The sequence below is a fragment of the Planococcus citri genome, chromosome 2 (assembly GCF_950023065.1).
Source record: "Planococcus citri chromosome 2, ihPlaCitr1.1, whole genome shotgun sequence".
Taxonomy (NCBI): domain Eukaryota; kingdom Metazoa; phylum Arthropoda; class Insecta; order Hemiptera; family Pseudococcidae; genus Planococcus; species Planococcus citri.
In genome coordinates, this window is record NC_088678.1 from 39,183,941 (window position 1) to 39,197,112 (window position 13,172).

General features: G+C 34.1%; 1 protein-coding gene across 2 annotated transcripts in view; it reads left to right on the forward strand.

Annotated features, from left to right (window-relative positions):
- The window catches only part of Shal (Potassium voltage-gated channel protein Shal), an 88,429-nt gene that overhangs the window by 64,289 nt on the left and 10,968 nt on the right, over positions 1 to 13,172 (forward strand). For both annotated transcript variants that reach the window (XM_065350108.1, XM_065350106.1), the window contains exons 3-4: positions 3,715 to 3,903; positions 7,077 to 7,232. In XM_065350108.1, coding sequence (XP_065206180.1) covers positions 3,715 to 3,903; positions 7,077 to 7,232 — 345 coding nt within the window. The remainder of the gene's footprint in view (positions 1 to 3,714; positions 3,904 to 7,076; positions 7,233 to 13,172) is intronic.

Here is a 13,172-nt window from a genome sequence, read left to right on the forward strand (position 1 = left end):
ATCTACACTTGTATATATTTGCGATATATCTACAAATAATATATATCTTATAGGTAACTACCCTATTGACAAAATTATGCCGAAAAGCATGCATAACAGTGCGTGATTTTGGACTGGTGTAAAAGCGTGCATTATAGCGTTAAAAATGTACATTTTTGCATGCTAAACAGAAGCAATCTAGCAACCAAGTATTTTCTAAAATGCACCAGTGAGTAAAAATTTTTCTAAGTCCAAAAATTGATAACATTTATGCAAAATTAACCTATACCTAATCTATTAAGCTGGGAGGTGGCCAAGTGAGTTATGCAGCCGCACATTGCAGGAACCTGGGATCAATCCCCGCCCCGCACGCCCGGAAATTTTTTATTTTTGAAAAAAAATTATCTATTAGAATGTCTTAAAATTCACAATTGAAGGGCTAATTCTGAAAGTAGCCTTAGTCATTTTTTTGTTCACACAACTTTAAACATTTTTTTTTTTTCATATTTCATCAATTTTAAAGGGAAAAATGAGTACGGTATTGTAATGCATTCTGTTTTTACATTGTCACTGAATCAGGACAACAATCGTTTTCATTGATTTGTACAAAAATCATTGCTGACTAAGGCGACTTTCACAATTAGTCCTTCAATTAATCGGTAGATAATATTGCCAGTGAGTTTGAGCAATTTTTCTGCTAAAATTTCCGCACTTTTTGTACATACTTTTGGTTTACTTTTAAGCATTGCTATTCACTGGCTGAATAGCATGCGATTTTTTAAAAAAGTCCAAATTCACGCATGGGTGTGATATGCAAAAAAGCATGCATTTCAGCATGTTGTACGCACAATTTTTGTTAATAGGGTACACACAGATTAGCAAGATGTAACTTAACTAACTGTACCTTAATTAAGAAAATACTATACACATACCACAACAATGATGAAAAGGAATCCATGTACGTGAGAGTCCTCTTGAAATAGTAACATATATCACAACAATTTAAGGGCTTGACATAAAAACATATATCGCAACAATTTAATAAAATCACATATCACAACATGATAAGCATAAAGGGCTCAAGTATTGATCAGGTACCTGAGATTACCATCTTTGGTCACCTATAGTGCGAGAACATACATAAGCATAACAGACCAAATTCTCCTTTACATTCCTTCTCTGCAGCTACTCATGCAGTGACGAGAGAAAGTTCCAGTTTGGTGCATAAATAATTTCTGGATAAAAACCTCAGGCAGAATGAATAGAAACCAATTTTGTAAATTGGTATACCTAAAGCCAAAAAAAAAGTCGTACATCTCTGTGTGCTAAGTTCCATTTTGGATGGTTTTATGACCATTTTCCTATTGTCAAATTCTACCTCTACTTGATAAGTTATTGGAGTTTTTCACAAAAAAATTAAATTTTCAAAAATAAACCAAATATTGAAAAATAGAATTAAATCTGAAGTTTGGTTCGGTTGTGCTCTTTTAGGCGCTCTTTTGATTTTTCTTTGTCCTGTTTCCAAAGATGTTTCTGTCGGTAGAGATATCTTCCTTGTTTGTCTCTGTAATACCAAATTCCTTTCCCTTATTTATTGTATTAAAAAATTTCAAAAATTTCAGAAACTATTTTCAGTTTCAAACTTTAGTTACCTACTTAAGCAATTAAAGTTTATGAAAATGTTTCTTCAATATTATTGATGATCGTAATTAACAAATACCTACATAAATAGGTAGGTATTACGTGAAAGTAACTATACCACTCGATTGATTATTTCTTTATTTTTTTCCTTATTTATAACCCAGAAGCAAGAAGAAATTTTGAATGAACGATGATGATCCCGATGATCACTTCCAGTCAATACCTACCGATACCGAAAATTTTTGGTAATTCTTGGTAATTTAAAATATCACCTCACATTTTGAGATAGGTGTACCTAAACAGTAGTATACGCTGACCGTTCTCATAAAATATGATAGGACTGATTGTAGATATATTACTCGCATAATATGACTTGAATGAGTTATTTTTTCTCAATAATGTTTTGTAATTACCTCATAATACCGGTTATTACTCGTATTTATGGTAATTTATAGTAATTTGGCGTAAATTATCATTTTACTTCGATAATTACGCAATTAACAGCCTCATAGTGTATCATTCATTATCTCAGGGAAAAAGTCAAGATCCAATTACTTACATGTAAGAATGCCATAAGTATTTTATGATCTTCTTCATCTATAAGTAGGTACTTGGATCCAACTTTTTTCTAAAAATGTGTAGGTAACATCTAGTTAGCAATAATTACTAAAAATTTGTAGAGAAGATGGTAACTTACACATTGAATGACGATATGAACTCCAAATACTTACAATACCATATAAAACACCCAACTCAATCACTCATGCCAATATTGTTTGGTAAATAACACATCGTGATATTATTTCATGTGAACGGGGTAATTCGCGGTAAATATGCGGTAATTATGGGTAATCGAGGTTAATTTATAAACTAAAACGGTTCCAAATACAATGAAATAATTTATAACGATGATAACCCAACACCCTATAGAATAATTACCAATTACACGACAAATCGTTGGTTTGTGGGCGGGGAAGAGCGAATTTATCGTACGTGATTTCAATGCTGCTGCCGTATTGAAAAATGTCGTCGCGATTACGACATATCCATTAGGGTAATTTACAGCTTTCGAAAACATTTTTAATCCATTTATTAGGGAATTTTTTTTTTTTATTTTCAACCATCGCGTTTTATAAACACTTAGCCAATTTGTCTGTCTATGCGACACCATTTGAAACAAATTGCATGGTTGAAATTTCGCGTGCGAAAGGCGCCACAAACCGGCTAAATTTACTCACTCGCATCGATACCACTCGAGTACTTTGGTAAACCCTGTACTGTGCGAATTTTTACTATAAATTACACCGTCGCTCGTGTGGCTCTGTGTGAAAAGTTTTTCGAGTTTTCAAAAGTTCTCGAGCCTTTTTTTTTTGCACGTTCATAAGTTACTTAAAAAACAAAAGAGCTCACAAATGAACATCATCTCTTCATATCAACGCTTGGCATAAAGCCAACTTAGCTCTCGATGATTGAATTTTATAGAGCGAAATTAGATTTAATTATATAATAGGAAGGTTTTTCCCTTTACTAACCATTTTCGGGCAATTTCATCTTTTTTTTCTTTCGTTGTTTTTTTTTTGATTTGTATGCGCGATTTTTTTTTCTTTATTCGCCGAAACATGTACTTAATGAGAGAACAATAACGTTCGTTGCGAGAGAGAATTTTTCAACTTTGCTGTTTTTTTATCCCTTCTCGTGCCACTCTTTCTTTCTGCGGTGTAGCGAAAATAATCGTAGCATTTCCTGCGGCTTTTGCGAGCATACGGCGGCGAATAAACTTGGATATGTAATAATTTTTGTCGGACGCAAATTAAAAATTTTTCTCAAACCATTTGGCTTGTTTTACGAGCACATAGCTGTATTGTGTGCAATTTTAAATAAACATTTGTCCAGGCGCTTGTTTATTTAGCGACCTGCGGTTACGGCAGGGTTCTTTTTTTCACGTAATCAAGCTCGATTCTTCCTTCTGCGTATATTTTTTTTTTCAACGTACAATATGCAGCGTTTCATCGCAAATGTCAAACAATGTATCTTTGTATTAGAGTCACTTTGATACTAATTTTTGTTCTTTTTGCGTTTGTTTTTTCTTTACAGAAAGCTAGATTGGCGCGTATTAGGATAGCAAAGGCTGGAGCGGGCGCTGCGTTTGTTAGCAAGAAGAAAGCTGCAGAAGCTAGATTAGCGGCTCAAGAATCCGGTTTAGAATTAGATGATAATTATAGAGACGAGGATATATTCGAATTACAACACCATCATCTGCTACGATGCCTCGAAAAAACTACCGTTAGTTTGAATGCGAAATATGTCGTAATAAGGGTTTGGATGGGAATTTTAGTTGGACAAAATTCGATGAATGATTTTTTTTTTCAAATTCTCAGATATCTATACTCATTAGCTGTTTGCTAAAAGACTCATTCACAGAGACAGGCAGTCAGCTGCTGGTCAAAAGTCTTTGAGATGAAAGTTGCTCACTTTCCTCCATGGTGTCCATTTTCTTCATACGAGTATTCAAACTACAATTATTTTTCCGAAATCTATTCACAGCTCCTTTAATTTGCGAGTCATTAAAAAAAAACTCATTTCATGAAATGTTGATCACTCTTTGATGCACTTCTCATCAGCTTCCTCCCCAGAATTTGAAAAAAAAATTAAATCACATAAAAGTGTGTTGTGATATGTTGATTCCCATCAATTTGAAGTTCTGATTGTGAGTTCAAATATTCATTTTTTTTTAGATTCGACGCCTCAGAGTCCCACAGTTGCTTTAACTTTTTTCAATATAGAGGATTCGAAAACTCTGAGAGATCGAATCTAAAAAATGAAAGATTCTAATTTATTATTTGGAAATGCAAGAAAAGTAACAGACTACACATCATTTTCAATCTCAATATTCAAACCCAGCACTTCAGAATTGGTGGCAATCAACATGTTGCTTTCATTTTTTTTTTTAATTTCTGAATTTGAGTCAAAATTTGGGATCCTTATGCCCCCAGGCGTTCTGAGATTTCATTTTTAAAATTAATTTGTTGAAAAAAACATACACACACAAAAGGGTCTTTAGAGTGATTTTTTTCAATTTTTCAAGTGATCCTTTCGATTCTTCGTTCTTCTTGAAAATTGGAGCTTTCACTTTGAAAGTTCATTTTTGAGCTTTTCATTTTAATATTTTCTCTTTGAAATTCCGCAATCTGATTTACCTATTGAAAGCCCTTACTTCCTGCATTTTTTGTTCAAATACTGATTATTGTAGGTATTCATCCATATTTACGGCAAACTGGTTAGGCAATTTTATCAACTTGTACGAATTCCAGTATATTTTTTTGGAAGGCAGTGAATCACTGGAGGGTTGGGAAGGAGGTAATTTAGAGTAGATAATCGAAGGAATTATGGTGCCTAATAATAAAAATTTAATATTTAAGATTGGAAGACCTAAGGCCAGAAATGATTTGTTTTGGTGGAGAACGATCTATCGTAATTTTATTGGGTCTAATAATTGCAGCACTTTAAAAAAAAAAATTAAATATGCTCTGAGAACTTGGAAAAAAATGACTGAAAAATGAAAATTTTGATATAGAAAAAATCAATTATTTCTAGCCCTTGTCCTAAAAAAAAAACACGGCCCTACTCACAAAATGGCGGCCATTTTGATTGACAGGTCAGCCGAAATCGCAGATTTTGCGTTCCAACATAGGACTTTCACGAAATTTTTTAAACCTTACAAAGGTAGATCGAAAGAGCAGGCAACAATTCATCATCTGACAAAATTTCAAGTGCCAAAGTGCCTTTTTCGATTTTTGGTGAATTTTTGAAAATCAAATTTAGGCCAAAAATGAGGGGAAAAATCAAAATCTTACTAAATTGACTTAGAAAAGTGAAATTTGGGATATACCCTATTTTCGACCTGACAAATCCATTGGAAACTATTTCAGACCGTTTAGAGTTGTTCTGGAGCCTCCAGCAGATTTTTGAAACTTGAAATTCCCACAAAATTTCATCAAATGGAGTTGGAAATACGAAATTCATTCTGCAAACTAATTTCAATACGCTACGAATCGACTGCAGGTGGATTTCAAGTCGTTTTGGAGCCTCCAGCGACTTTTTGAAAATTGCTGGAGCCTCCAGTAGATTTTTGAAACTAAATTTTCACAAAATTTCATCAAATAATGGAGATGAAAAGCGGAAAACTCTGCACTCTAATTTTAGCACTCTGTGAAGACAACTTCAAGTGGGTTCAAGTCATTTTGGGAGCCTCCAGTGACTTTTTGAAAATTCCTGGAGCCTCCAGTACATTTCTGAAACTTGCAATTTCAACAAAATTTCATCAAATGGAGGTGGGAAGCTAAAATTCACTCGGCACAGTACCTGCTAGAGTTGATTCGGACAGATTTTGTGGCATTTTGAAAAAAACTGAAGTTTCAAAAAAGGCGCAGGAGGCTCCAAAATGGATTAAAACTGCGTGTAATCCACTACAAAATAATATCAAAAATAGGGTGTCAACTGAAGGGGTGAATTTTTTACATTTTCAAATAAGTATGAAATCGATGAGCAAAAATATATTTCGAGCTGGAATAGGGGACCCTGTCCTAAGACGGCGCACTTTTTTTCCGAAGCCTGATACTTCTAATCTATCCAACCAAAATGAACAAGAATTTGACGACGGAAGGTCACTCAGACTATCTACTACTTACCACTAAAGTCTTGGGACATTTGGTTTCAAACTCTTGTCTTAATCGCAAGAATTGTAAATAAGGTCAAATGCGCCGTCTTAGGAATGGGTAGGTGTTAATAAAATTGGAATGCATGATGAATTTCGATTATTTAACTCCATTTGATGTCATTTCACCAGTTTCGAAAATCTGCTGGAGGCTCCAGAACTACTCTAAACGGTCTGAAACAGTCTCCAATGGCTTTGTCAGGTCGAAAATAGAGTATATACCAAATTTCAGCTTTCTATGACAATTTGGTAAGATTTTGATTTTTCCCCTCATTTTTGGCCTAAATTTGATTTTCAAAAATTCGCCAAAAATCGAAAAAGGCACTTTGGCACTTGAAATTTTGTCAGATGATGAATTTTTGCCTGCTCTTTCGATCTACTTTTGTAAGGTTTAAAAATTTTCGTGCAAGTCCTATGTTGGAACGCAAAATCTGCGGTTTTGGCTGACTTGTCAATCGAAATGGCCGCCATTTTGTGAGTAGGGTCACGTTTTTGGCGATCCACTAGCTATCCAATTGCTAATAAAATTACCAAAATCTACAAAAATCTCAATGAGAGGCTCAGTATTTGCTAGTTTTGACATTTCAGCTCTTCAAAAAATAAAAAAAAGTTTAAATTTTGGATTCAAACGTTCAAAAAATACATTTCGTTCAACCAAAATTTCCATCCCAAAGACCTGATTGATCTCTTTATTCTGTTCATCGATAGACAATTTATTAATCAACTTTTTTTATTTTCGCAGGATCGAGAATTCGTAGAGTTAGAAACGCCATATAATGGCCAACCCAAAAGACCCGGGTCACCCTCACCACTAATAAGTCCATCGCATTCTGGACTTGTTCATTCCGGTATGCTAAGAGCTTGCTACGCTCGTTGTTGCGGAGGACAAAGATACCAGGTATGTCATCACTAAGTCGCCCCATCATCACTCGACTTTCAACTTAGATCATTCTAGCCGCAAAACCGTTCAATTATACTATTCTCTTTCTTCCTTTATTTTTTTGCTCCAAAAAAAAGTAAAATAAAATAAAATATATCGAGGAAAAATAATACAACTTGCATGCGGCCTTTAAACCAGGTTAATGCGTGAAATGCGCGAAATTTAATGGAACCATCGTGGCTGTGGCGTTTTGTTTTCGTTGCCAAATCTTGTTAAATGGCTTAGCCTAGTTTTTCGGCGAACGCGTTTGCTTTAGCCATTTTCCAGGCATATATTTCGTCTTAACGCCTCGCCAGGCTTTTGTTTCATCCCGCAGTCCGGAGGTAATGATGAAAAATTTATTACCCCGGATTCGATTTTTCCCCACCCCTCTTTCGTTCATTTCTCCAACGTATCGTTTGTTGAAAATTCTCCGCCGCCGTTAACCTGGTATTTTGGTACAATGCGAGTATTTTATTAAGTACATTTTACTCTCATCATTTATTTAATTTTTTTTTTTGTATTATTCCTTCCCTATTTTCATTGTTGATTTTTTCCCCCTTCTCGGTTATTATTTTTAGTTTTTGTACAATAATGAACATTAAATCGCTGTAGATGGTAATTTTTAAAAGCGAAAACTGTAGTTTTTCATACCTATTTATTTATTTACCTACGTAAATTTTTTTTCCTTTCTATCAAATAGAAAAATTTATGTTTAAAATTTTACAAGCGTACGTTTTTAGACGAAGCTTTAAAAATAATACGCTGTGTAGTAGACTTTATATAGCATAAAAACGTCGACTATAAGTAAAGGACAATCAAAGCGAAACGGGGGAAAACGTCAAAAAACTACGATTTTATAAATGCTTATCTCCGGCATGGCATGGGCATATCCAAAACGAAATTTTTTCGCAAAAAGGAAAAGTCCGCCTGTAAAATCGATTGAAAACGGGCGACACGATAGTACAAATTAAAAGCTTGGTCGCATATTTTTTCGGCCAACAAATTTCAAAGACTTTTGGTGCTAGATGAGGCGGGTGAAAATTTATCAAACATACGGCCGGGGAAAAGTTACTCGTAGTCGTATTTTTAATCCGACGGATGTATTTTTTTTTTTTTTTTTTTTTTGACAAAAATTCAACGTAAGGATGCGTTATTTTCTGCATTAGTACCCTCTCCTTTAGTTAGAATCTATCTAGTTTCAAAGGCAACGGTTTTTTTCTTTTCTGGAAAGGTCAACGGTGTACGGACTTAGATAACTCGAGCTAGCCAAACTCATTCGTAATATACCTATAGTTAACGCAAAACAACGGATTTATAACTCCGTCTACCTACTATTCTACATTATAAAACGCACTGTAGTGGCAATGTCGAAAGTAGTCAATTGTAATTCAAGAGCTTTTAGTTACATAATGCATCGTAGAAACGAGAATAATTACGTATCATCAAGCAACAACAACAACACATCAACAACGTCATCATCATCATCAACTTATACGAGTATATAAAGAGAGTAACCGCTTCACCTACGAGTATATTCCAAGAGAGTCTACCGCATATTACCTACATCTTCATCATCCGACGACGAGTCTTCAATATAAATCATATTCATCACTTGAAACCTTTTATCTTCCTATAATTTCATTCGTTTTGTTCTTTTTTTCATCCGAGTAGAGTAGCACTCTTAGCGCAAAAACAATCATTATGCCACTTGCGGTACGTGCACTCGAGCGAATGTATTCGCAAGTTTCCCATTTATAATGATACTCTTGAATATTCAATTCTACTCCTTGATTTTACATATAGGCAACATATGGTGTTTATATGCAGCTATGATCGCCTTAAATTTCACACAAAACGAGTAATATCGTGATACTTACTCGTCTGGTGTAATTATTGTGTAGGCAACTTACTCGAATACCACTCCAAATGCAACAATAGTAGCATAGTTCAGATTTGAAGGAGCAAGAAATCAGCCTTCGGATTCGTTGTATTGTGCTCTTTTGAAATGCATTCGGGCAAATGATCCTATTACATACAGTGTTACGAATGCAACGTGAATTGTCTAACCTTTTTGTGCAGGAAAATGTTATTTCACTGGAACTTCGAGTGCATTTAATATACATATGTACTGACTTCTTGTAAGATGAGAATAGGCAATCTGAATTTTTTCAAAAGCAATAATAATTGCATAATTTTATTCGAAGGAGCAGGAAGTGAACGTTATTGGACACATGCGTTCTTTTCTTTGGAGATATGGCATATGTCTTAGAAGAGTAGTAAATCTCACTAGTCTGAAAATTTAAGTTGTTTTTTTTTCAATGTGTTGTCATCTTCAAAGAACGTCTTATGTTACACTCATCCACATCGGATCAGAGAGTGGCTTGGCGAAGGCGGAGGAATTCAGACCTAGAACTGCTTAGAGCACTTTTTAGTAGGTACTTTTTTTTTCATTTTCCCATCATTCAACCCCAAATGTTTGAAAATATTTCAAATTTTAGCCGCTTAGGGAAATTAAAGAGGCATGAGGTGTGGAGCTAAATTAAAAAGTGTTTTCTAAAATTCAAGAAGTCAAACTTTGTATTTTTTTCATAACTATAGGTACCTTTTTCATGATTTTGAAATGAAATCCCGTATCACTTCAACTGTATTGTAGTACCCCCCCCAAAAAAAACCATCAAGTTTTCAGGGAGTCTATTTATTTTTGAAATTCTAACCAGACGAATTTTTTAATATATTTTTCTTCAAGATACATAGGGTCATTCCATACCAAATCGGCGGATTTTTGCACGAGATGTCTTCGATTTTTTTCAAAATCAGATCATGTGTAAAGGTCATCAAACGATGACGAAAGACGCAAACCGGAAATTTTTTCGATTTTTTTCTTGGCGGAGCTGTGGGGCATCAAAGTTCTTCAAAATGGCTGAAAATGGAAAATTTCAGTTAAATTGCTCTGGTTGTACGTGGTATAGAATTTTGAACTTTTTTTCAAATTGTAGTACTTTGAGAGGGTAATCGAGGAATGATGTCAAAATCAGTGTTGCCACTTTCAAAAACCTAAAAAAATCGATTCAAAAACTTATAATTTAAATATAACCATGATATCGACGAGTAAAAATTCTGAAAAAATTCTCAGTTTTAGTCCTTTTTATGTAGCATAACATATCAAAAAATTGGACTGGCTTTTTTTTCATTTTCGAGAAAAAAATTACAAGTTTTACACCAAGTTAAGGTACCTATTGTAAAAATACCATCAGAAACCTAAAAAATGAAAACTTTTGCATTTTTGAGATATTTTACCAATGTTTAGACAGACATGTGAAAAAAATCCCCCCCCCCCCAATTTGTCAACGAATTGACGAGAAATACCATTTTTCGTGCTATAATTTTAAGAGTGAAACATATTGAAAAAATTTCACCGCCGTTTTAAACAAAAGCAGGAACCTAAAAATTGGATATTTTTGCATTTTTGAAATATTTCACCAATATGTGACGGGCATGAGAAAAAAATCGTATCCCCCCCCCCCATTTGTCAATGAATTGACGAGAAAGCCCATTTTGACAATGTTACTTTTAGTGCAATCAAAATTGATTGAAAAATTTGGGGGGGAGGGGAGATTTTTCACATGTTTGTCTACATATAGGTGAAATATTTCAAAAATGTAAAATGTGGAATTTTATGAGCGGGGGGGGACTTTTCGCCCTCTTTTGTATTTTATCAGTTTCAACTTTTCCTTCCTCTTGCCTCCAGATCGTACTTACGTACTTTCAAAAGTTGTTGAAGTGAGATAAAAATGAGTTGAAAATATACGTAGTTCTTCATTTTCAGTCACCAATTCACCAAAAATTTAGATCTTAAACACCTGCTCATTGAATCCGAAGCTTCAAATTTTTTTCAAACTCGAGTAAAAAGCTCTGAAATTAATCAAATCAGGGAAAAAATCTTTCAAGAAGGTTTAAAATATTACATTTTGATGATTTGTACCCACAAAACATGGGTCTTGTTTACAGTTTTTTTTTTTTTACCAAAAAGAAGAATTTGTCGCAATCTTAACAAAAATTGAATTTTTTGATCATTTTTGAAAAAAACCTGCTTTCTGCAAAATTACCAAAAAAAAAGCAGGGAAATTTTAACTAAAAAATATTTTTTCTGCAATTTCGGTAAAAACATAACTTTTTGGGAAGTTTGATTTGAAAAAAAAAAACAAAAAAAACGATTAGGTATCTAGATTTGAAAAATTATTAATTTCGAAAAAAAAAATCAAAACGATCCAATCGAAGCAAGGGTGAAATTGTTCAAAAATTTGTAAATTAAGAAGAAATTGTCTCCATTATTTTTTGTGGGTGGTATTATAGCTAATTAATGATTGAGAAAATTTAAGAAAAATTCGTAATTTCTGATGGATTTTGTAATTTTTTTCTTTGAATTTTTTCATTTCAGAAAATTGCTTACCTATGAAATCGAAAAAAAAATACAGGCAATAATTTATAAACATTTTGAGGCATCCTTGAAAATTCGTTGACCCACAGCTCCTTCAATTTCAAAAATAGACTATTTTGTAAGAGAATCTCAACTGTGCCAGAAACTAATGGTCACAAATTGGGTTTTAGAATTCAATACCCTCGCCCCTTCAATTTTCAGACTATATTTCGAATATTAGATGATGCAAGTTACCTTTGCAAGATTCATTTGTGACCCTCTTTAACCAAACATCCATAATCCACTTGTCAGACACTCCTATTCGAGTAGGTACCTACCTAAAAGTGAGTCATTCGTAACACTGATAGTTGCCTACCATTCTATTTCCAGAAGGATCTCTGCTCTCTTCGTAATAACTCTCATCGAGCCAATAATATTCCTACAGTTCTGTCCATAGATTCATTCATCTCAATCACGATTCAGATTTTAAAAAATCGTTCGAAATCGAATAAATTTAATTACGTGTCTATTTCCAAGACGCGAACCCAACTTCTTTGCTAGAAAATTAGAACAAAACAACTCAAAGTACTACTCATTCCTATCATTTGATTCATACGTATGTATAACCAGCTTGGTAATAAGAGTACCCTTATCCATTACACGCTGATTACCGCGAACCTGCTCCTGGCGCACAACCAATCCGATCTTATAACCCATTTGCTTTCGAGCTCATCGATCATTTAACCATTCGGAAGAAGAAGACGAGGAGGAGGAGGAACGAAGAGACCACGGGCACGAAGACGACTCCGATATAAATCTCTATTCGAATTTTAATTAAAACAAAAATAATCGCTGAGAGAGAAACACTCGTATATACTCGTATACAGAGAGATATACGGTTAAATAAAAATGAAAAGTTACTCAAGAGCTGGAAGGAAGCGGCTATTAACTTATTTACGCTTGCGAAAAATTTTCACTAGCCATGGCGCAACTCTAAACTCGCTTGATTGGAATAAATGGGAAAAGTTTCCAATGATTTATCACTTTCCGGGTTCATTAACAAGAGAGTTGGAGATGCGGCGAGAAGACGAGGAGAAGGAGCACGAAAAAAAACACATTTTTTGTTTAATTTTACACTTTAATCGTACACACGGCGAAAATGTTGAGGAGGAAAAAAACACACGAGCACGACCTCATCGAAAAGGAAATAAAAATTTATAGGCGTTTTACGCGTGTGTAAGTATGCGAGTAACAACAACAATTAACAATCAATTATTTTCATTCGAGTTATACGTGAAAAACCGTTGACCATTTCGTCTCGATATTTTTAGTTTAATTAGTCTTATGTGTATAGATGAAGTACAAAACGCCGGCGTAGTTTTGCTTGAAAACGAGACCTCTACTACCTTTTTATTAGATTACCTAAATACCTACATAGCCAACCTTTTTTTTGAAAACCACTTCTGTTCAAGAAGTTAGGTACCTATACGTTTCAGGCA